The sequence below is a fragment of the Hevea brasiliensis genome, chromosome 18 (genome assembly GCF_030052815.1).
Source record: "Hevea brasiliensis isolate MT/VB/25A 57/8 chromosome 18, ASM3005281v1, whole genome shotgun sequence".
Classification (NCBI taxonomy): domain Eukaryota; kingdom Viridiplantae; phylum Streptophyta; class Magnoliopsida; order Malpighiales; family Euphorbiaceae; genus Hevea; species Hevea brasiliensis.
The window spans coordinates 7296410-7322396 of record NC_079510.1 but is presented as its reverse complement, the minus strand read 5'-3'; the positions used below and the strand labels follow the sequence as shown (position 1 = coordinate 7322396).

The 25987-nt window shown below is 35.3% G+C and overlaps 1 protein-coding gene across 7 annotated transcripts in view; it reads right to left on the bottom strand.

Moving 5' to 3' along the window:
* LOC110644048 (DNA (cytosine-5)-methyltransferase CMT2) overlaps positions 1–25987 on the bottom strand; it is a 68851-nt gene that overhangs the window by 7338 nt on the left and 35526 nt on the right. For 6 of the 7 annotated variants that reach the window (XM_058141044.1, XM_058141041.1, XM_058141042.1 and 3 more), the window contains 3 exons: positions 23104–23309; positions 22931–22996; positions 22585–22839 (listed from right to left, as the gene is read on the bottom strand). In XM_058141044.1, coding sequence (XP_057997027.1) covers positions 22585–22839; positions 22931–22996; positions 23104–23309 — 527 coding nt within the window. The remainder of the gene's footprint in view (positions 1–22584; positions 22840–22930; positions 22997–23103; positions 23310–25987) is intronic. The other variant, XM_058141043.1, reaches the window with a different exon arrangement.

Below are 25987 nucleotides of genomic sequence, written 5' to 3'. Positions count from 1 at the left end.
ACCACTGCCAATTGAAAGTATGGTGTTCTGGACATACACCAGCAGAAAGTACAAATTACATAAAAAAAAAAAAAAAAAAGAAAAACTAAAATACAACATGATAGTTAATTTATAAGATACATAGCATTAAATGCAAAAGCATTTGTGTGATGAGTATGCTTTATTCATGATATACAAATATTTAAAATTAATGTAGTTTATATGTTGTTTTCGGTAAATTTGTGTCTTATGGGCATGCCAAATATGTGTTGCTGTCATAAATATGCATGAGTTTGTGTTGTCTATTTACAAGCAACTACAACCTCAAGGTACCTTACCTTTGGTTAGGGTAGTCAAAGGAAAGAGCTTGGCGCAAAGACCTATGTAAGCCTTGCGAAGGTCTTCACTGAACTATAAAATCCAATGAATGCTTGTAGAACCTATGGAAGCTCTATAAAAATCTTCACTAACCTTTTTATAGGCATTATGGTACAATTCTATAAAAATCCTATACAAAGTCTAATTCGTAAAACCTATAAACAAAAACACAATAATAATTTTTCCTATGTACAATTAGAATACAATTTGGCGTAGAATTTATCTAGCTTGTCATATCCTTTCCCCGTAGCAAGACTCCTATTCCCTCATAGAATGAAAGACATTATACAACTCAACTCAACTAAGCCTTTATCCCAAGAATTTAGGGTCGGCTATATGGATTCTCTTTCTCCATTCTAAACGATTTTGGGTTAAATCCTCGGAAATGTGTAATGCTTCTAGGTCATGTTGTACTACTATTCTCCAAGTCAGCTTAGGTCTACCCCTTCTTTTCTTTCTATCCTCTAACCTAATGTGCTCTACTTGTCTAACTGGAGCCTCCGTATATCTACGCTTCACATGACCAAACCACTTCAATCTTCCTTCTCTCAACTTATCCTCAATTGGCATCACTCCTACCTTTTCTCTAATAGTCTCATTACGGACTTTATCTAGTCTAGTATGACTACTCATCCACCTTAACATTCTCATCTCCGCAACTCTTATCTTAGACACATACGACTCCTTCAGTGCCCAACACTCACTACATATAACATGGTCGGTCGTATGGATGTACGGTAAAATTTTCTTTTCAACTTATTGGGAATTTTGCGATCACATAAAACTCTCGTGGCACTTCTCCACTTTAACCATCCGGCTTTAATCCTATGACTAACATCTTCCTCACATCCCACATCTACTTGAAGGATTGAGCCAAGATATTTAAAATGATTACTTTGGGGCAGTACCACTCCATCCAAACTAACTCCTTACCTATCACCAGTTCGGCCTTCACTGAACATGCAATGCATGTATTCTGTTTTCGTTCTACTTAACTTAAAACCTTTGACTCTAGAGTACTTCTCCAAAGCTCCAACTTTCTATTGACTCCTTCTCACATCTCATCTATCAGAACTATATCATCTGCAAACATCATGCATCAAGGGATACTCTCTTATATATGTTTTGTCAATTCATCTAAAACTAATGTAAAAAGGTAAGGGCTTATAGCTGAACCTTAGTGTAATCCAATTGAGATAGGAAAATCTCTTGTGTCCCCTCCCACTATGCGCACAATAGTAGTTGCTCCTTCATACATATCTTTCAACACTTGTATGTACCTAATAGATACCCTCTTTTGTTCTAACATTCTCCATAAGACATCTCTTGGAACACTATCATAAGTCTTCTCCAAATCGATAAAAACCATGTGTAAATCTTTCTTCACATCTCTATTTTTCTCCATCAAGCTTCTAATGAGAAAGATCGCTTCCATAGTTGAACGACCATGCATGAAGTCAAATTAATTGGGAAAGATAGAAGTGTCATGACGTAGTCGATGTTCCACAACTCTCTCCCACAACTTCATAGTATGACTCATGAGTTTAATTTCCCTGTAACTTGAGCAACTCTGTATATCTCTCTTATTTTTAAAAATAGGTACTAAAATACTCCTCCATTCATCAGGCATTTTCTTTTAGTTTAAAATCTTATTAAACAATTTAGTTAACCATGCCACTCCCATATCTCCCAAACACTTCCACACTTCAATTAGTATTCCATTGGGTCCACAGGCGTTACCCACTTTCATTCTCTTATGTGCTTCCTTTACTTCTAAAGATCTAATCTTTCTAGTATAATTCACATTCTTTTCTATTGCTCTGTAGTCTATATTCACGTTATTACCACTTTGACTATTGTTAAAGAGATCATCAAAATAATTTCTCTATCTTTCTTTAATATCCTCATCTTTCATCAACATTTTTCCTTCTTTATCCTTAATGTACCTAACTTGATTGAGATCTTGATATTTCTTTTCTCTCCTCGCTAATATATATATATCTTTCTCCCCTTCTTTAGTTCTAAGTTTCTCATATAACTTTTCAAAGGCCTGCGCTCTTGCTTGACTAACTGCCTTCTTTGCCTTTTTCTTTGCTATCTTGTACTGTTCATATGTCTCATTATTATCACACTTAGGTAATTTCTTATACCATTCCCTCTTTCTCTTCACTGCCTTTTGTACTTCCTCATTCCACCACCATCTCTCTTTTGAGGGTGGTCCATGTCCTCTAGACTCTTCAAGTACTTTCTAGCTACTTCTCTAATCTTTGATGCCATCTGTATCCACATATCATTGGCCTCCACAACTAGCTTCCATGCTTCGGACTCGATAAGCTCATTTTTGAACTTCACTTGCTTTACTCCTTTCAACTCCCACCACTATATAATGAAAGACATTATATTTGAGGGATCTTTCTTTGTATTTCTTGATGATAAAAATGATATACAAGGCTCCTATTTATATACAAATAATCAAATAGGAAACTAAAAAATAAAAAGCTAATTACAATGAGCTAATTATACCCCTTATGTTGGTTCATGAATATTACACAAGCCCAACTTACAAACTAAAGTGTGAATACTTTGCTACTTAGACCCTTTGTAAATACATCAGCCAACTACTCCTTTTAAGTCACATAAGTCATAGTCAATTAAACATCTACAATCCTCTCCTTTATGAAATGCTGATTAATCTCTGTGTTAGGTTTTGTCATGTTGAACTAGATTTTGGACATATTAATAGCAGCTTTGTTGTCACAAAACAAAAATAAACTATTGGTCTCTGACAACCTCAACTTCTCCATCAACTTCCATAACCACAACACCTGACATATGCCTTGTGTGATAGCCCTATATTCTGCTTCTACACTTGATCTAACTATCACATTTTGTTTCTTACTTCTCCAAGTAACTAGATTACCACCAATAAAGGTTCAATAACCTGATGCAGACCTCCTATCATCAAGATATAAAGGCTAATCTGCATCTATAAAATCTTTTATCTAGAGATAACCATTTTTTAAAAAAAGATGTCATTTTCTATGTGCAGATTTTAGATACTTCAAAATGCAGAAAACAGCTTTTAAGTGAGGTGCTCGAGAACCATGCATATATTTACTCACTAGACTCACTACATAAGCTATGTCTGGTCCAGCTTGCAAGAGAAAAATTAATCTCCCAACCAACCTCTGATATCTTCCTAAGTCAACTAATTCTCCAACTCCTACTTTCAGTTTATGATTTCAATAATAGATTCTGCAAGTTTACAATCCAACATGCCTATTTCTTCTACGAGATCTAAAATATACTTCCTTTGAGAAATGAAGATTCTTGTGTCTGATCTGGCAACCTCTATCCCAAGGAAGTACTATTGGAATCCCTTATTTGTTATACTAGCAGATTATTAGGATTTTATTTGATTATTCTTTTCTATTGTATTATTATTTCCTATTTATTTTAATTTCCTTGTTAGGATAAATCACTTGTATACAAATAGGAGCATGTACAAAGAATTTTATATATGAAAAATATAGAAATTTCTCTTAAATACATTAGTTTCAACATGGTATCAGAGCTTTCAATTCATTAGGGTGGGCTTTAGTATTGTTCATACACACTGTTCACACGTACTATTCATGGATTTGTTTATGCGCACTGTTCACTGTAATTGTTCATTTTACTGTTCATAGCATGTGAATCTTTTCTCTCGCTTTTTCCACCGTTCCTCGTGTGTGCGCTTCTACCCAACCGTTGTCCTTAACCCGACCACAAGCAAACATGTTTAAAACAGTGGATTATTCTGAAAGAATAAATGATATTAGAATTTTTTCCAATAAAGAAATTCAATCCCTAACGCGTTTTCTATCTCGGCTTGAATCTCAATCTTCCACAATTGGCTCTTCAAATTTTATAAAATTAGGTAATACTTTTCTTGCCAATCTTGACAAATCTTATTGGGTTATAGAATCTAGAGCAAACAAATATATGACAAGCTCTTCAAATAAAATTTCCACCTATTCTCCATGCTCCGGAAAAAAAAAAAAAAGTCCATATAGTGAACGGTTCCTTAACCACAATTTCTAATACAGGTTCTATTACATACACTCCTAATATCATCTCTCTTTAGTCCTTCATGTTTCTAGCCTTTCCTATTAATCTTTTATCTGTCAGATCCATTGCCCAAACCCTTAGTTGCAAAATTGAATTTTTTCCTACTCATTGCATATTTCAAGATTTGAAAACAGGAAAACTATTAGAATCCGTTAATTAGCATAAATTAGTTGTAAATTAGAATGTAATTTGGAATCATTATATTTATTGACTATTATTAGTTTCCTATTTAATTCTAGCCTTTGTATATAAATTAGAATCAATGTAAATCAGTTTTGAGAGTGAAAAAAATATAAAAATAAATTCTCCAATTCTCTGTTTTCTATAAGGTATCAAACTTGTGCCAAAATTTTTTGGCGTAAACAATATAATTCTAGGTAGTTTTTTTTTTTTTTTTTGTGGGTCGAGCTTCTACGCCATTCTAGGGAGGGAGGTGACTGTCGCCATTCTAGGGAGGGAGGTGACTGTCACCACCCACCTGAGGAGGAATGACATCAGCAGGTCTGCCTACACCATAAGTTCCGCCGTCGCCTCGTGAAGTGTGTGAGCTCACGCTCCTCCAGAAGTTTTGCGCTGTTCCTTACACGCCGACACGTGCACCCTTTTCCCAGTCATTTTTCCAGCCGTGACCCTTGTTGATGACATTCCCTGTCCGGCGCGCCTCTGACCAACGTGTTTCCCACACCTGGTTTGCGCATTTATTTTTTGGGTACCTTCCGTTGTCCAGTTTTTTGCTTTCTGTCTCAATACCTATTGCTTTAATTGAAGATGACTGATGGAAAGAAGGAAGCTTCTGAAACAAAAGCTAGATTTGTTGGCAATAATCCCCCTTTACAAATTAGTCCTGTAAAGTTGGATGGAACTAATTATTTGGCATTTTTACAAATTAGTCCTCTTTACAATAATCCCTCGCAATCCACTACAGTTGCTCCTTCTAACTTTGTCAACTCAGGTATTGCTTTTCTTGCCCATCTTAATAATTCATTTTGAGTCATAGATTTTGGAGCAAACAAGCATATAACAGGTTCTTAAAATAAATTTATATTATATTCTCCATGTTCAAGCAAAGAAAAAGTCCGCACTACGGATGGATCTTTATCTAATGTTTCTGGAACAGGTTCTATTAAACGCACTCCTACTATAAGTTTTAGTTCTGTTTTACAAGTGCCTAGCTTTCCTATTAACCATCTGTCTATCAGTTCTATCACATAAGCTCTTAACTGCAAAATTGAATTTTTTTTCTACTCACCGTGTATTTCAAGAGTTGATAACAGGGAGAACGATTGGCAATGGTAAACTGCAAGATGGGCTATATCTAGTGAATGATTGTGTTGGTCAAGCTATGTTGGGACAGTCTATGGGTGCTGAAGAAGAAATTATCTAGTGGCATAGGAGACTTGAACATCCTTCATTTACTGCTTTAGAGAAACTTTATCGTCTTTTGTTTAAGCAATGCAAAACTAAATTGCTAGTATGTGATGCTTATGAGTTTGCCAAACATACTAGACAATCTTATCTTGCAATAAATAATTAAGCTTCAGTTTTTTTTATTACTATCTATTCTGATGTGTGGGAGCCTACTCAAACTGTGTCTTTATCGGGTTATAGATGGTTTGTTACCTTTATTGATTGTTGCAGTAAGTTAACTTCCGTATATTTGATGAAATGAAAAAATGAAGTATTTTCATATTTTCAGCAGTTTCACAAAATGATTAGCACCCAGTTTGATGCCCATATTAAAATTCTGAGAATTGATAATGACACAGAATACATGAATGGAGTCTTTCAAGAGTATTTGAAGTCACAAGAAATTTTACATCAGACTAGATGTATTAACACTAGTGCTCAAAATGGGGTGTCTGAAAAAAAAAAGCCACTTACTTGAGGCTGCTAGGTCTCTTATGTTTACAATGAATATTCTCAAACCTTACTATGGGAATGCTATTCTTGCTGTTGCATATCTTATTAACAAGATTCTACCCCGGACTTTGGAATTTAAGAGTCCTTTAGAGGTTTTGTAGGTAAAAATTCATATACTGTCCTTCCAAAGGTCTTTGGTTATGTTTGCTTTGTTCATCTGCTTAATAGTGGGAAGTTAGAACCTCGGGCCCTTAAGTGTGTCTTTGTTGGTTATTCCAGTACTCAAAAGGGGTATAGGTTTTACCACCCTCCAACACGGAAATATTTTGTGAGCATGGATGTTACCTTCAGGGAATCTGAATCTTATTTCCATCCACCTCTTCAGAGGGAGCATAGGAAGGGAGAGGTGTCTTTCCTTTCTTCTTCGTGCTCTCTCAATCTTCAACTTCGGGGAAGAATTTGAGTTTAGAACCTATACCTAACAATGATACTCAGGGGGAGTCACCTAAATCTCGAGGGAGACTGAATAGGCCAGGTTTGAGAATCCATACTTGGCGAAACAAGACAAATATAGCCATCGAGTAGGAGATTGTTGATCAACCAGAATCCTTGGATTCAATTCCTGGACATCTTGAGGTATGTGATGAGTCTCCTTTGGTTCCTTATGAGTCTAATTTTGATTCTTAGTTTATTCTTCCTTCTTCTGATAATGATTTTGATATTCCTATTGCTCTTAGAAAAGGTGCTAGAACCTGTACTAAACATCCCATCTCTAATTTCATTTCCTATGATTCTCAGTCTCCATCCTACGGAGCCTTTCTATTATCTGTTTCCTCTATTTCTATCTTAGAGGATTTGAAGAAAACATGTCTTAATCCAAAATAGAAGGCAGTCATAGTGGAGGGGATGAAAGCTCTGGCAAAGAATGAGAGATAGGAACTTATTACTCTCCCACTGGAAAAGAAGCCAATTGGATGCAAGTGGGTGTTCACTGTAAAACATAGAGCAAACGGTTCAATTGAGAGATATAAGGTCAGGCTGATAGCAAAGGGCTTCACACAAACGTATGGGGTAGATTACCAGAAAACCTTTGCTCCTATTGCTAAAATGAATGCCATCAAAATTTTACAGTTATGTGCAGCAAATCTTGAGTAAGACTTGTAGCAGTTTGATGTAAAAAATGCCTTTCTATATGGTGACTTGGAAGAAGAAGTGTATATGGAAATTCCTCCAGGGTTTGAGGATGAGAAGACTAGAGGGAAAGTTTACAGACTGAACAAAGCACTGTACGGTAAAATAGTCACCTAGGGCATGGTTTGACAGGTTCAGTAAGGCGATGGTTTCCTTTGGATACTGCTAAAGCAATGCTGATCACACCTTGTTTATAAAATCCCATAAGGGTAAGATCACACTGCTTATTATCTATGTGGATGATATTATGGTAACTGGTGAAGATAGGGAAGAAATGGCTCATCTAAAGGAACGCCAGCACAGGAGTTTGAAATCAAAGATTTGGCAGACTAAAGTACTTTCTTGGAATAGAGGTTGCCAGATCAGATAAAGGAATCTTTATTTCTCAAAATAAGTACATACTGGATCTGTTGGAGGAAACAGAAATGCTAAGTTATAAACTAGTAGAGTCTCCCATTGAGGCAAATCACAAATTGCAAGTTAGAGTTGGGGAATCAATGGATTTAGAGAGATATCGAAGGTTGGTTGCCAGACTGATTTATCTTTCACACACTAGACCAAACATAGCATCTGCAGTGGGTCAGTGAGCAAGTACATGCATAATCCTCATGAATCTTATTTGAAGACTGTTTTCTGCATCTTGCAATACTTAAAATCTGGACTTGAGAAAGAACTTATTTTCTCAAAGCATAGTCATCTTCAGATTAAGGCCATTACAGATGCAGATTAGCCTGGCTCTCTTGATAATAGGAGATCGACATCTGGATACTGTGCTTTTGTTGGTGGTAATCAAGTCACCTGTAGAAGCAAGAAACAAAATGTGATTGCTAGATCTGGAGAAGCAAGAAGCAAGAACCAAGAAGCAAGAAGTAAGAAGCAAAATCCAGAGCAATGGCTTAAGGTATTTGTGAGCTATTATGGTTACAGAAGTTGATGGAGGAATTGAAACTGCTGGAAGCTAGTGATTTATCCTTGTTCTGTGAAAACAAAGCTGCCATCAGTATAGTTCACAATCTAGTTCAGCATGAGCGGACCAAGTATATAGAGAATGACAGACACTTCATAAAAGAAAAAATTGTCAATGGTTTCTTAAGTGTCTCTTTCGTAGGTTTGAAACACCAGTTAGCTGATGTGTTCGCTAAGGGATTAAGTTGTAAGGTATTTCATACCATAATTTGCAAGTTGGGCATATGCAACATGCATGAACCAACTTGAGGGGGAGTGTTAGAATCGCTTAATTAGTGTAAATTAGCTGTAAATTAGAATGTAATTAGGAATCATTGTATTTATTGGCTATTATTAGTTTCCTATTTAGTTCTAGCCTTTGTATATAAATTAGAATCATTGTAAATCAATTTTGAGAGTGAAAAAAAAAATATATGAAGAAATTTGCCAATTCTATATTTTCGACAGAAACTGATTGGTAGTGGTAGATTGTGAGATTGTTTATATTTTCTACATGACGGTTGTAATTCCTCAAATCCCAAAGCAAACCAAGCTTTGTTAGGACAGTCTATAAGTGTTAATAAGGAGATTATTCAGTGGCATAGGAGATTAGGACATCCATCTTTTCTCGCTTTAAAAAATTTATATCCTAATTTATTTAGAAGTTGCAACTCAAATTTACTAGTTTGTGATACTTGTGAATTTCCTAAACGTACAAGACAGTCTTATCCTTCAACAGATAATAGAAGTTTGGCCCCTTTAATGATTATTCATTTTGATATATGGGACCTACCCAAATTACTTCTTTGTCTGGGGATAGATGGTTTGTCACATTTATTGACCGTTGCATCAAGTTGACATGGGTTTATTTAATGAGAGCAAAAAGTGAAGTTTTTTCTTGCTTTCAGCAGTTTCATAAAATGATTTGCATACAGTTTGATGCTAAGGTTAAAATCTTAAGAACTAATAATGGCACGGAATATGTTAAAGGTGTTTTTCATGCTTATTTGGATTGAAATAGTATATTCCATAAAGCTAGTTGTGTCAATACTAGTGATCAAAATGGGATATCTAAAAGAAAAAATTGACATTAATTAGAGGTAGCTTGATCTCTTATGTTTACTATGAATTTTCCTACACCTTATTAGGGGGATGCAATTCTTGCTGTAACATATCTTATCAATAGAATGCCTCTGAGAACACTAAACTTTAAGAGCCCTTTAGAGGTTTTACAAGGCCATATTTCTTATACTGTCCCTCCAAAAATTTTTAGATTTGTCTGTTTTGTCCACAAAACAAATATTGAGAAGTTAGAATCTAGAGCTCTTAAATGTATATGTGTAGGTTATTCTGGTACTTAAAAGGGCTATAAATGTTATCATCCTCCTGCTACGAAATATTTTATTAGTATGAATATTACCTTTAGAGAATCTAAGCCTTATTTTTCTATCAAGTCATCTCCTCAAGGGGAGCATGAGGAGGAAAAGAAAGAGGTGTTTTTTCCTAATCAGGCTATTAGGCTTAGGTCACACTTTGGTAATGAGCCATCTTACCAGAATCAACCACCTCAGATGGAGACTATTAGGCTTGAGTCACACCTTAATAATGAGTCATCTAATTAGGACTAACCACCTCCTCAAACCCCAAAAAAATTAAATAAATTGGATTTGAGAACTTACATGCATCGGAATAAAAGAGATACAGTCATTGAACTTGATACACCTAATCAACCAGCATCCCATGAATCAATTCCTAAAGAATGTGGTAAGTATCCTTTATTTCCTAAAGATCCTATTTCTATTTCTTAGTTGAATACTACTATTGATGTTCTTAATGTTCCATTGCTCTTCAAAAAATTGTCAAGGCTTTTACTAAACACTCTATTTCTAATTTTATTTTCTATGACTCATTGTCTCCTTTCTATAGAGCTTTTATCTTATCTGTTTCTATACCACAAGGTTGGAAAGAAGCATGTCTTGACCCAAAATGGAAGGTAACTATGGTAGAGGATATAAGAACTTTGGCAAAAAATAAGACATGGGATCTTGTTTCTCTTCTATTGAGAAAGAAACCAATGGGATGCAAGTGGTTGTTCATAGTTAAACATAATACAAATGGTTCCATTAAAAGGTATAAGGCCAAGTTAGTGGCTAAAGGCTTAACTCAAGACATATGCAGTGGATTATTAGGAAACTTTTTCCCCTATTACAAAAATGAATACCATCAGAATCTTGTTGTCATGTGCAGCAAATCTTGAGTGGGACCTATAGCAATTTGATGTAAAAAATGCTTTTTTGTATGGAGACTTAAAGGAGGAAGTATATATAGAAATTTATCCAGGATTTAATAATGATAAAACCAAAGGGAAAGTTTACAAGTTGAAAAAGGCATTGTATAGTCTGAAGCAGTCACCTAAAGCACGCTTTGATAGATTCAGTAAGGCCATGATATATTTTGGATATTGTCATAGCAATGCAGATCATACTCTATTTATGAAACACTATAGAGGTAAAATCACCTTATTATTTATGTTGATGACATAATTATAACAGGAAATGATAAGGAGGAAATTACTTATCTAAAGAAACTCTTGGCTTAAGAGTTTAAGATTAAAGATTTGGGTAAATTAAGATACTTCCTTGGGATAGAGGTTGCTAGATTAGACAAAGGAATCTTCATTTCTAAGAAGAAGTATATTTTAGACCTCCAAGAAGAAACAGGAATGTTGGGTTTTAAACCTACAAAATCACCTATTGAAACTAATCACAGATTTACAAGCAATAGTTGGGGAATCAGTTGACTTAGGGAAATATCAAAGGTTGGTTGGGAGATTGATTTATATCTCACATACTAGACCTAACATAGCTTATGTGGTGAGTCTATTGAGCCAGTATATGTATGATCCTAGAGAAGCTCACTTATAAGCTATTTTCCGTATTTTGAGATATATGAAATCTGCATCTGGAAAAGGACTTCTTTTTCAAGGCATAGCCATCTCCCTATAAAAATCTTTATAGATGCAGATTGAGTTGAATCTCTTGATGATAAAAGGTCTACAACGGGTTATTGAACCTTTGTTGGTGGTAACCTAGTCACTTGAAAAGTAAAAAAGTAAAATGTGACAGCTAGATCTAGTGCAAAAGCATAATACAGGGCTATAGTACAGGCATTTGTGAGTTATTATGCTTACAAAAATTGATGAAAGAAATGAAGCTATCAGAGATAAACAATTTATCCTTATTGTGTGATAACAAGGCTGCCATCAACATAGTACACAATCCAATCCAACATGATCGGTCCAAGCATATAGAGATCGATCGACACTTCATAAAAGAAAAAATAGTGTATGGAATTTTGAGAGTCTCTTTAAAAGAACAGTTGGCCAACGTGTTTACTAAGGGCTTAAGCAGTAATTTGTTTCATACTCTAGTCTGCAAGTTAGGCATGTGTGATATACATGAACCAACTTAAGGGAGAGTGTTGGAATCCCTGATTTGTTGTGATAGCAGATTATTATGATCTTATTTGACTATTCTTTCATATTATACTATTATTTTCTATTTATCTTAGTTTCCTTGTTAGGATAAATCACTTGTATAAAATAGGAGCTTGTACAGAGAATTTTATATATGAAAAACACAAAGATTTCTTTCAAATACATTAGTTTCAGTAAGTACCTTAATCTACCTAAGTCTTTAATCTCAAACTCCAGAGCAAAGAGTTCTTTTAGATGAGCAATCTCTTCCTTATCATCTCTTGTCACAAGTACGTCATCAACATAAACAATAAGCAGCATGATCTTACCTCTATAGTGTTTCATAAATAAAGTATCATGATAGTATCCAAAGGAGATCATAGCCTTATTGAATCTGTCAACCATGCTCTGGGTGAGTCCTACAAATCATACAAAGTCTTTTTAAGCCTACAAACTTTCCCTTTGGTTCTATCATCATCAAACTCTGGGTGAATTTCCATGTACACCTCCTCCTCTAAGTCTCCATGCAGGAAAGCATTCTTTACATCAAATTGTTGTAAGTCCCGTTCAAGATTTGTTGTACATGACAGCAAGATTCTGATGGTATTTATCTATGAAACAGGGGCAAAAGTCTCCTGATAATCCATCTCATATGTCTAAGTAAAACCTTTAGCCACTAACCTAACCTTATACCTTCCAATGGAACCATCTGCCTTATATTTTATTGTGAACACCCACTTGCATCCCACTGGTCTCTTTCCCAATGGAAAAGAAATAAGATCCCACATCTCATTTTTTAATAGCTATCTTCTATATTGGATCAAGGCATGCTTCCTTCTGTTATAGAAGTCTTTCCCCATAAGAAGTTGACCCTTATAGGATATCCTTATTAGAAAAGGATTCCTAATCAATGTAGAATTTCAGTCCATGTAGAACTCCACATTAGTGTAGGAGACAATTGTATATATACATATCTATGTATAACATCTTTTGAATGAAGTGAAAAACACCTTCTCTCACATGGTATCAGAGCATGGTCCGTAACCTTGTTTTCCTTGTTCCTGAGAATTTTTTTCCGTTCCCCCATTTTCTTTCAAACCACTATAACTTAGGAGAACCCACTAGGGTTACTATGGTGTCTCACAGCCAACCTCAAGAGGTGACCCAGATGTCGACCGGCCATCCCTGAAAGTCCGGTGACTGAACTTGGAGTGAATGGCCTCTACGCGCCACTTTTGGTTTCTGGTTCATGTTCCACACGTTGGCACATGACTGCGCGTGTGGTGTTCTCCAACAATGTTTGGTGGTCAGACCACTTCTCCCGACGTCACCTTAACTTGGTGGTTCCATCCCTATAGGTTGTGTTGGGTTTTGAGGCTTCGTTCCTGATGGTGCTTGAAAATCTTATTTTTCGAGTTACTGTTTCAAAGGGATCTACTAACTGGAGGCAGTTTTTGGGTTATTTGTGGACTGTGGATATTTGAAGTACAATGGCTAAGGGTGAGACCAAGTCTATAATTCCTAATTAGTTCCGATGATGACAAAAATCACCAAACACAAACTCAATGACTTGAAATACTTGGAATGGAGCAAGACAGTTCGGATTTATTTGCAAAGCATTGATAAAGATGATCATCTCACATATGATCCACCGAATGATGATGCCAAACAAGCTTGGTTGAGGGAAGATGCCCATTTGTTCTTACAGCTTTGAAATTCAATTCACGATGAGATAATGAGTCTTATTAATCATTGTGAGTATGTTAAGGAATTGATGGATTATTTAGAATTTTTATACTTTGGCAAAGGCAATATTTCTCGCATATACGATGTTTGCAAAGGATTTTATCGACCTGAGAAACAGGACAAGACTCTTACAACATATTTTATGAAATTTAAATGTATTTATGAAAAGCTTAATGTTTTATTACCATTCAGTCCTGATATGAAGGTGCAATAAGCTCAACGTGAATAAATAGCTGTTATAAGTTTTCTTGCTCGTTTACCCTTAGAATATGAGACTGTTAAATCTTAGATTATCTCTAATTCTAAGATTTTTCCTCTTGGCATGATACCTTTACACATGTCCTTTGTATAGAAAGCACTCAATTCTCACAACCCACTAATGGTGCTCTTCTTAGTAGGAATATGAGTGGGCAACAAGGAAATAAAGGAGGATATAGAGGAGGGGTTACTAACAACAGAAATAATCAATGTAATGTGGAGGCTAGTTCTAATTAGAACTCTCAATGAGTCATTTGTTATTATTGCCATAAGCCTGGACACACAAAACATAATTGTTCAAAACTTCATAGAAAAAATCAACGATCCCATGTGGTAAATATGGTAGCAGAAGATTTTACAGTGTCTTCCTCCTCTGAGAAAACTATCTCAGTGTCTGCAGAAGAATTTGTAGAGTTCTCCCAATATCAGGCATCTCTAAAGCCTACTAATTCCTCAATCTCTACTATCACTAAGTCAGGTAAATCCACTACATGCCTTATATCCTCTTCGACCAAATGAGTCATTGATTCTGGTGCTACAGATCATATGACAGGTAATTCTAATCTTTCATCTGATTTCTAATCTTTTATCTGATTTCCAATCTTTTATTCTCCCTTCTATAGTTACTTTAGTAATGGATCTACTTCGTGTGTCATGGGTTTTGGAACTACGAATCCAACATCATCCATATCCTTTACATCTATCTTATGTCTACCTAACTTCTCTTTTAATTTACTTTCTGTTAGTAAACTCACTCGAAATTTAAATTATTCTATTTCTTTTTTTCCCTGACCATTGCTTGTTTCAAGATCTTACAACAAAGAAGATTATTGCTAAAGGACGTGAGTCAGGTAGTCTCGACATCCTTTATAGACATGAGCCGTGATCTCTTGTTTGCTCTAGTATCTTAACTCCTCTTGAAGTTAATTATGGATTGAGACATCCTTCCTTATCTACCTTGAAGAAATTATGTCCTCCGTTTCAGTCTTTGTTAGTACTAAAATGTGAGTCATGTCAGTTTGCTAAGCATCATCGTTTACCTTCTATGCCTAGAGTCAATAAATGAGTTTCGTCCCCTTTTGAATTAGTTCATTTTTTATTTTTCGAGTCCTTGTTCTAGTACTTCTAAAATTAGATTTAGATATTTTGTTACTTTTGTGGTCTATTACTCTCGTGTTACATGGTTATATTTAATGAATAATCATTTTGAGTTATTTTTTATCTTTAATGCTTTCTATGTTGAAATTAAAACTCAGTTTAATACTTTTATATGCATGTTAAGAAGTGATAATGCTAAAGAGTTTTTTTTTTTTTAGCACTTTCATACCTATACGAATCAAAATGGTATTTTTCACCAGTCATCCTGTGTTGATACACCATCCCAAAATGGTGTTATCGAAAGACAAAATCTACATCTTCTTGAGGTAGCTAAGGCCCTTCTTTTCCAAATGAAGATACCTATACATATACATTTTTTGGCTAATGCAGTTTCTACAGCATGTTTTCTAATTAATCGCATGCTATCTTCTGTCCTTGATGGGAACATTCCCTATACTATTTTGTTTCCATCTAAATCGTTGTTTCCTATTGAACCCTATATTTTTTGTTGTACTTGTTTTACGTGTGATGTTCGTCCACAGGTTTCTAAATTGGATCCAAAGTCTCTTAAACGTGTTTTTGTTGGATATTCTTGGCTCTAAAAAGAATACAAGTATTTCTCTCCAACTCTTAATTGTTATATTATTTCTGCTAATATTAAGTTTTTTGAGTCTATTCTATTATTTCCTCAAACATCTGTGTATGAGAATCATGGGGAGGAAGATGATCTTTTGGTATATAATGTCAAACAGAATCCTCCTCCTCCTCCTCCTCCTTTTGTAATGTCAAACAGAATCCTCCTCCTCCTCCTCCTCCTCCTCCTCCTTCTGTACCAGTCACAGTCAGACCTCCTGTTGTTCATGTTTATTCAAGGAGATTGAAGACTTCGGACTCGGATCCTCCACCAGCTTCTTCATTGAAAGATCCAATTACTACCACAGGTCATGATCCTACTCTAGATCTTCTCATTGCTCTTCGCAAAGGTAAACGTGCATATACTTACCCTATTTCTTCTTTTGTTTCTTATGATCATTTGTCTTCTCCTTCTCGATATTTTGTTACTTCTTTAGATTCTATAAATATCCCTAAAACAATCATTAAGACATTATCTCATCCTAGGTAGTATGCCGCTATGAAAGAGGAAATGGAGGCCTTAGATACAAATGGTACATTGAAACTGATGCCTTTGCCTACTAATAAGAAAGCTATTAGTTGCAAAAAGATTTTTACAATGAAGTTGAATCCTAATGGTTCTATAGCCAGATTAAAAACAAGTCATGTAGTGGATTTACCTGACTCAGCGATCGCAGTGATAGGGGAACTGGTAGGCTTTAGAGATGCCATTAGAGATGCCTGATACTGGGAAAACTGTGCAAAATCCTCTGCAGATACCAAAACAGTTTTCTCAGAGGAAGATACTGTAGAATCCTCTGCTGCCATATTTGCCATCTGTGATCGCTGATTTTTTTTCTGAAGTTGCGGACAATTATATTTTGTATGGCCAGGTTCATGACAATAATAACAAATGACTCCTCTTGAGTCCTGATTAGAACTAGCCTCTCCATTACGCTGATTACTTCTGTTGCCTGTAATTCCTCCTCTACTTCCTCTTCTATTACCCTGTTGTCCATTTGGATTACGGCTAATAAGAGCACTACTGGCAGGCTGTGAAGATTGGGTACTCTCTGTACGAAGGACCCGTGTGAATGTTTCATGCAAAGAGGAAATCTCAGAACTGGAAAGAATCTGAGATTTAGCAGTCTCATACTCTGAAGGAAGGCCTGCAAGAAAACTCATAACAGCCAGTTGCTCCCGTTGGGCCTGCTGAACTTTCACATCAGAACTAAAAGGCAACAATACATTAAGTTCCTCATATACCCATTTAAAATCCATAAAATAAGCCGTGAGAGACTTATTCTCTTTCTCAGCACGGTAGAATGCCTTACAAACATCATAAATACGGGAGATATTCCCTTTACCAGAATACAAAAAATCTAAGTAATCCATCAATTCCTTAACAAATTCACAGTGATTAATTAAACTAATTACCTCACTGTGAATCGAGTTCCGAAGCTGCAAAAACAACCGAGCATCCTCTCTTAGCCAAGTTTGTTGTGTATCATCAGTAGGTGGATCTTTAGTAAGGTGATCATCCTTATCAATGCTACGCAAATAGACCCTAACAGTCTTACTCCACTCCAGGTAATTCGAACCATTAAGTTTGTGTTCCGTGATCTTGGTCATCATCGGAATCACATCAGAAATAACATTCTTATTGTCTGCCATTTGTTGAGACAAAGAAAACTAACCGAAACGCTAATCCAAAGTGCTGACAGCAACAAAATAATCCAAAATCACAAATCAAGCAAATACCGAAATAGGATATGAGAGCCAAACCTCAGAAGTCCTTTAATGGTGCACTGGATCAGGCAACAGCACACAGTGGTGGAATGAGGGGATTGAGGCGACGCTGGCAATGTTGATCGGAGTCGAAACGGCCGATCGGCGGCTAAGGTCTCTCCTGAGTTGGGTGGTGAGAACAAATAGTCACCCTAGAGAGATGACCTGCTCTGATACCATGTAGAAAGAGATGATTCTCATTGATTTCAATTAATCTGTACATGGGTATTTATATACAATTGATTCCTATAATTGTGTTATACTAATTAGGAAGAAATCCTAAATAAGAAATCCTAAATAGGAATACAGAATACAGAATATACACAGAAATAATATAATGATTGACTTTCCATAACAGCTACATATAATTGGCCTTTGCACCAATTAGATATCAAGAATGCTTTTTTTCATGGTAATCTTCAGGATGAGGTGTATATGGAGCAACCACCAGAATTTATTACTCAAGGAGAGTTGGGAAAAGTTTGCAGACTTCAAAAGTCTCTTTATGGCTTGAAACAAAGTCCTCGGGCTTGGTTTGGGAGATTCAGTGAAGCAATACAGGATTTTGATATGCAAAAGAGTAAGTGCGATCATTCGGTGTTCTATAAGCAATTTAAGGCTGGCCTAATTCTACTAGTAGTGTATGTTGATGATATTGTTATCAATAGGAATGACTCTGCAAGTATTTCAACCCTTAAATACTTCCTTCAGACCCAGTTTCAAACAAAAGACTTAGGCCTACTTAAGTATCTCTTAGGTATCGAAGTTATGAGAAGTAAGAAAGGCATCTTATTGTCTCAGCGAAAGTATGTTATTGATCTACTAGCAGAAACGGGGAAATTAGGTGCTAAGTCTTGCAATGCACCAATGACCCCAAATTTGTAGCTTGGAATAGAGGATAATTAAGTTGTTTGAAGATCTAGAAAAATACAGGAGTTTGATAAGTAAATTCAACTATCTTACAGTAACTCGTCCTAATATTATGCACCCAGTCAATGCGATAAGTCAGTTTATGTCTCCCCCAACCATTGCTCATTAAGAAGCTTTAGGATAAATCTTGAGTTATTTGAAGGAAGCTCTAGGGCGAGACTTATTATATAGTAATCATGGGCATTTGAATTTTGAGTGTTTTTCAGATACAAACTGGGCAAGTTCCAAGGCTGATAGATGGTCAACTATCGGATATTATGTCTTTGTTAGAGGTAATTTTGTATCTTGGAGAAGTAAGAAGCAGAGCGTAGTCTCTCGATCTAGTGCTGAATCAGAACACCGAGCTATGGCATAATCAGTGTGTGAGATAATGTGAACACTTCAATTATTAGATGAGGTTGGCCCTAAGAGCAATGAGAACATCGAAATCATTAATAGTAGAACTAGAATCAAACTCAGAAACATAATTAGAATCATCAAGAATTAAAGAAGACTCACCACATTCTACAAGAACTAATTCCAGGGATGCTGGTTGATCGGGTGTATCAAGCTCAATGGTTGTATCTACCTTATTCCGACATATGTAGGTTCTCAAATTCAATATATTCAATCTCCCTAGGGTTTGAGGAGGTAGTTGGTCTTGGTTAGATGCCTCATTACTAAGGCATGACCCAAGTCTAACAATCTCCCCTTGAAGCCCTAATAGCCTAGTTATGAAAAGGATATCTTCCTCTTTTTCCTTATACTCCCCTTGAAGAGGTGACTTGATAGGGAAATTGATAAGAATATGGAGTCTTCTAGAGTAGATGGTAACAGAAAGGATAAGGTTTGTTGAGATAATATTGGGGTGGAAGCATGCAACAGAAAAGCTGGCAAAAAGGGACACAAATTAGTATAAAGAGGAAAAGGGGGGAATGAAGGGACGCATCTGGAAATGCAACAATTTCTCTAGTTAGAGGGGCAGAGTATTCTACACAGGGATCTTCCCTAGGAGCTGATTCAGCCATTGTTCTTGTTCTTTTAGTTTCTTTTTCAGAATTTGTAAGTGAGCTAAGTAGGGAGTGAGAGAGACTGATTGTAAAGGCATTCTGTCATTTTCCCTTGCAATACTAACTACAGTTCTTCTTCTCCATTTAAGTATTTTATATTTTTATTGCTCCTAACTCTATCAATTGGTCCGACCTGCCATATACTCAAACCACCATGGAGAATAGAATAGAGAAGACAGAGAGCTGATTAGAAAAGATAAAGAGGAGAATGGTTTCCCTAGCGGAAAATCTAACAATCCTTTGTAATAAGCAAGAACAGAGATTCAACAAGATAAAGAACATGCTCACCTCTTTGATTCACGGCATCACAATAGCAGACAAACAAAAACTTTTCAATCAATCTCAACATGCCACATTGATTAGTGATGCTTCTGCCACCAGACCTACAACTAGAGCTTTGCCCTTTACTGAAACTTCATTGCCAGCAACGAAGGATTTCATTTCCAGATTCAAAGGAGTAAACCCAATGAGATGGATTGTGCATGCAAAGCACTATTTCAAAATCTTTGGTACTGAAGATTTATTTTATCTTGGTTACTGATTTTGCGGGCTTCAGCAATGAATTCCTCACCTATCATGGGAACACTTACAAAAGGACTTTCTCCAACAACTTGGGGCCTTTATAGCCATCACTTCTTATGACAATCTTAGGGATGACCATCAGATGCACTTGAAAAAGGAAATTGTTGAATATACCAACTCCAACACAAAGCAGTAAAGGGAGTTCACCATTGTACTCTCCCTACATTATTCTACGTTGGATTCACGTGAGGACCCAAGGAGAGAACTGAAATTGCATGTCAGCACAGAAGAAGAGCACACGATCAATTTCACTGAACAGATAAACCGAGACCTCCAAGGTGTTATGCAAGTGAGAGCAGTGCATTGCCTGGTGTATGGTATACTTGTGCGGATAACAAAGGATGCAGATGGTTTTGGGCTGAGAAATGATCATGGGATATGGCTTGTTGTTCTTAAAGGACAACAACTGCAAGTTGGCCACTATGCTCCAGCCCATGGCATTTTGAAGACCCTCTAATGCAGAATAGGAAGATGATATTCCTAATACAATTTAGGAATTATATTCCATGTAAAATTATGAAATTTAAGAGTTTTATTCTTTAGGAATTTTATTTATATTAAGTCTATTATTTAGGAATTTTATTATTTCGTAATTTCTTTTGGTTTAATTTAGTATTCCTAATTATAATTGAATTAAGGATATAAAATCCTAATATGATTGGGATTCCTTATTCTATAAATAAGACCTAGGGTTGCTATTGTTATTGGACAAGCTTTGTTATGACAATTGTTATGAGATCAATAATATCTTGAGAATTAGTTCTCTCTTTCAAGGATTGATCCTTGATTTTTCCTAATTCTTTATTTTTCTTTGTTTGTTCTACATCAATTTTAGTATTAGAGCCCAACTTTAATCTAAAGCTTCCACAAACATTGAAACCTTCTACTGCCACCTTCTTCACCTCGAAATTCCTTAGTTACTGTTAAAAAAAAAAAATTTACAAAACCAGAAACAGCACAACCCATCGGGCACTCCCACCCCCCACTATACACCACCATCCCGCCATCAAACCCAAGCACTGCCACCTCCAATCCACCGGCAACATCCAGGCGACACTTTCGACTCCTTTCCGATCACCAGCAACTTCCCGGAAAAGATCTGACCGGGTCAGATCTTGACCCGAATCTAGACCTGCAAGTTTTTCAGATTTCTCTAACATCTGACCCTCCTCAGCCCTCCTCCAATCACTGATCTTCCCATCTCTATTGTCGAAACTGTTGTCCGTCTTCCAACTACAAAAATCCATTGGGTTAGGTCAAGGAATCTGCTGCATTTTTTTTTTTTTCTAATGAAAATGACTCCTAAATTACTAAAATTTCAGTTTTCTTCAATGAGTTAAGCTTCCTTAATTTGAAATCATAATGTGGACTGAAAGATTACAAGATCATATTGATAATTTTAAGGTACAAGATGAGTTATGGGATGCAATTCAAAAAATACAAGACGAAATTGATGATTATTGTTATGGGATAAAAACAATCCCAAAGACATGGTTTGGAAAGTTTAATATTGTTATCCAACAATTTGGGATGACCCGAAGTGAAGCTGATCATTTACTATTTTCTCGTCACACTTCTCATCATAAGAACATCTATTTGGTGATTTATGTCGATGATATTGTCATAACAAGCAATGATTGTGATGGCATTGCTTAATTAAAACAACCCTTGTTCAGTAACTTTCAAACTAAAGACATAGGTAAATTGAAGTATTTTCTTGGAATCAAATTAGCACAATCTAGTATTGGAGCTACAATCTCACAAAGGAAATATGCGGCAGATATATTGGAGGAAACTAGTATGTTGGACTGCATACGTGTGGATGCTTCCATGAATCCAAATGTCAAACTAATTCCTAGGCAAAGGGAGCCACTGATAAATCCTAGATGATAACAAAGACTTGTTGGGAAACTCAATTATCTAACAATCACCCAACTTCTTCAAGAACTAAAGCATAGGGATATCAATTACATGAAGTTGATCTGTGAAAATTAAGTAGCTTTAACTATCACTTCTAATCTAGTTTTTTCACGAAAGGACAAAACACATAAAGGTGGATTATGACTTTATCAGATAAGATTGAGTTAGGATGTATGGCCACTAGTTTCATCAACTCAAACAACCAATTAGAAAATATCATACTACATCTCTGATATTTCATCGAATTGATTACATTTTTAACAAGCTAAGATCATATGATTTGTATAGTCTAGATTGAGGGGGAGTGTTAGACTACTGGCTGTATGATTAATGTAATCATGTGAGTGATTGTGCGCCATAATCATGTAAGTGATGGTGTGTTATGAATATGCAATTGATTGTAACCTTCTATACTTAATTTATCTCTAAGCGTATAACCCAAGATGCTTGAGCGAATAATCAAGTAATTCATTCCAATTCTCTTCCTTTTCATCTTCTTCTTCTTCTGTATTTTTACAGGAATGGCATATTGATTAGTTTAGAGACATCACTAGTGGCAAAAATAAAATAATATATTTCTCAAATCATCAAGCTTTTAAAACTTATATTTTCAATTTCACCATCTAGTAAATAGATAAAAAAATGTCATTTTTCATGAGGTACCTTAAATTTCAATCCACGTTTTCCTGTCTCATTAGGATCGCCATAACAAATATCAACAAGTCTTGAAACTTCATATTCACCGGGGGGGATATCATCATCCTTTGGAGAACTTTTATTTTCATTTTCATTGGCTATTGTCGAAGTCATTGATCTTAATCGATAGATACCTTCTACGTCCTTGACTACATATTTTTTGCATAGCTTTTCCCATTCCTTCAACAGTTCAAGAAAATCCTCAGCGGCTTCATTTCTAACCTATAAAAAAAGCATAATGCCATTTTATATAATTCCAAGCATTCAAAAAAGAAATCAAATAAACATGCAAACTTATTTTTTATATACTCACATGTGTTTCCGGATGATTTAGCTTCAAGCTTTCACATGCGGACTTATCACTATCGAGGGCCCATCTCTAAAATTAAGTGTAGAAACTAAGAAATAGGAAACTAAAGAATAAACTGGAAGTAGCTTTAAGATGAAAACCAGGAAATGAAACTTTTCATATTTCAAAGAAAGTACCGTTACAAGATCAATACAGGCAAGTTTGGCACCCAGGCATAACCCTGTTGACATTCCCCCACAACCAGAAAAAAGATCTAATAGGGCCAATTCTGCTTTGTAACTTTCACAATTGGCCATATTTTCCAATGAAGTATTACTAGATGTTTTGGAAAAAGGCTCAGCTGCATTGCGTGTCAATGAATTATGTATGTTGAACGACTCATCTGAAGACAGAGAAAATCATAAATGAATGAGTTCCAAGACACGTTGCGATATTTCCTCAAAGTTATTTGTTATGTATGCTTTCTAGAACCGATTGTAAGCTTATGAAATAACAAGACCATTCCCAAAAATGCAAAAGCAACATAAATATCATGAAGTTATAGAAAAGGGAGATTGTCAACAGATTACTTGCATTCAAGAAATAAGAGATGAAATAAATAAACTAGGCTTTTCAAATTGGGTATTATAAATTATTTCTTTCCATGTCATTTTAGGTCTCACCATTTTGCTCCTTACTCTTTCCATCACTAATTTATCACATTTTCGCATAGGAGCATTTGCTTTATGGCCATAATAATATTACTAAAACATGGATAAATATCCTAATGGTAATTTAACTTATCACTGCATTTCATTTTATTAAACAACTTTAATTTTTCATAATTAGGCCTATTTTCTTTTCAATTTTGATGCTTCACTAAACTTATTGCCCTCATTATTATGAGAAGTTCAATGACAATTAACAAATACATATGTTATTTTGATTGCCTTTAGAATTTTACCTTTTTTTTTTATTCCTACACCCTACATGAAGCATAGATCCATTGAAATCTGATGTAGTAATTATTAGAACCTTTTTCCATAACAATTTTTTTTTTCAATCATATGATGTAGGATCATCTAATGAGTTGTGCTATTTGATCAAGGACATAAATTTATATATTATCATAAAGATGTTATTTATTAGGTATTAAGTTTTTGTAAAACTATTTGAAAAGTTGATTAGCAATGACTTAAGATTTTATAACTTGTTTCATCGATCGCATACATTTTATTTTTAATCAGTTTTTGTAAGTAAATTGTCAAAAAACCACTCAACATAAAAGCTCAAACTTATAGATAAGGGCTCCAAGAATAGTTACATATCTCTAATGCACTTTGCATATGAATGCCCATTAGACATGAAACATGAATAAGCACATATTCACGGATAAATTTTGACAACTATCTCTAAACTTATCTAGTTGTAACATTGCAGTCCCTCAACCTAAAAATGTAACATAATACCCCATCAACTTTCAAATTTTGCACAGTAAAATTCCTCTAACCTCCCATTATCAGTTTTTCAGTTAGATGCTGACCTAGATAGTTCTAGCATGGAGCTTAGTCAGTATTTCTCTTTTCTCTCTCAAGCCATATGTAAATTGAATCATTCTTCTCTTTGTAGACAAAATAATTTTTCACATGTAGAGAGAATAATTTTACACTTTGCATAAGAGAGGAGAGAGAAATGTTGACTAAGCATCATGTGGGAGCTATTCACGTCAGTTTTTAACTGGACAATCAATAACTGAAAGTCAGAGGGATTTTATTGTGCAAAATTTGAAAGTTTAGAGGGTTTCATGTTACATTTTAAAGTTGAAGCACTGTGGTGTTACAACCATATAAGTTCAGAAACAGTTGTTGAAAGTTATCCACATACTCACTTTAGCTTGTGTTGAAACATTTATTTAATAAATGGAGCCAATCGGGAGTCAAACTTTAGACCTTTTGATTAGAGAGGCTCTAATTCAGTGTTGGAATTCTTGAGCCCAAGTTGGAGCACAAAACAGCCCCGCGATTATAATTGGGCTTCGACTTGGCACACCTCCACCAAAATGGCCTAAGCCAATTTTGGATTGGCTGTCTTGAACCTTATATGGCCCTTAAATTTTTTTTTTTTTTTTCCTTTTCTTGCCAATGTACAACAAGTAACATTCTAACATAAAGAAAGAAATAAAAAAACAAGAATAAAAATGAAAGAGCATAATTTAAGGAAAGGACAAAGCAAGGTGAGGTGTGGTTAGTTGAGGAATTTTGTTTCCCAATAAGGGTGAGGAGGATGGCGGAAAAATTTTATGCCCCTCTAAGGCCTAGGGTGAGGTTGAGCTGGATGCTCTAAGGAGTGGACTAGGGAAAGGAATGACAAAACCCGCCCCCACCCTCGACCTAGCCCATTACAATTCTCAAAGGTCTTATCAAACACTTTGGCGGTCTACTATAGCACTATCAAAACATTAATGCTAAAAATTTAAGGAAAAGGAACTAAAGTAGCAGTAGCAGTGAAGAAACAATGTTAGCTAAACTGATAAGAAACAAAGATCCCTATAACCTACCATAACCATTTTTTTATTGATGAAAGATAACGGTAAATCAAGTAGTGTCTATACCTCTTAAATTTTGCTATTTTATTATCTAAACTTTTATTTTAAGCAATCAAGTCTCCGAATGAAAAGTTATAGTTGACAGAATTTACCTGCTAAATACTATAATGAACCATTTTATCCTTAATAAATAACATCACTCCTATATTGTGTGTCATGGAAAAGAGGTTGTTGCAGTCATTACATAATGGTTGCAGCCTACTGTTACTGATGCAGTCAAGGAACTCAACTAGGCAAATTTTTTAGAAAATTTTGCAAAATGTATGAAACTAATAGCTATTAGTAGAATCAACTAAAAAAAGAGATTCAAGTAACTAAAAGCATAAATACATTAAATAAAAACCTTAAATCCAATGATTTATATTCTTTAATTAACAATTATCTTCACTAACTAGCATGAAACAGACTCAACTCAACTCAACTAATCCTTTATCCTAAAAATTTGGGGTCGGCTATATGGATTCGCTTTCTCCACT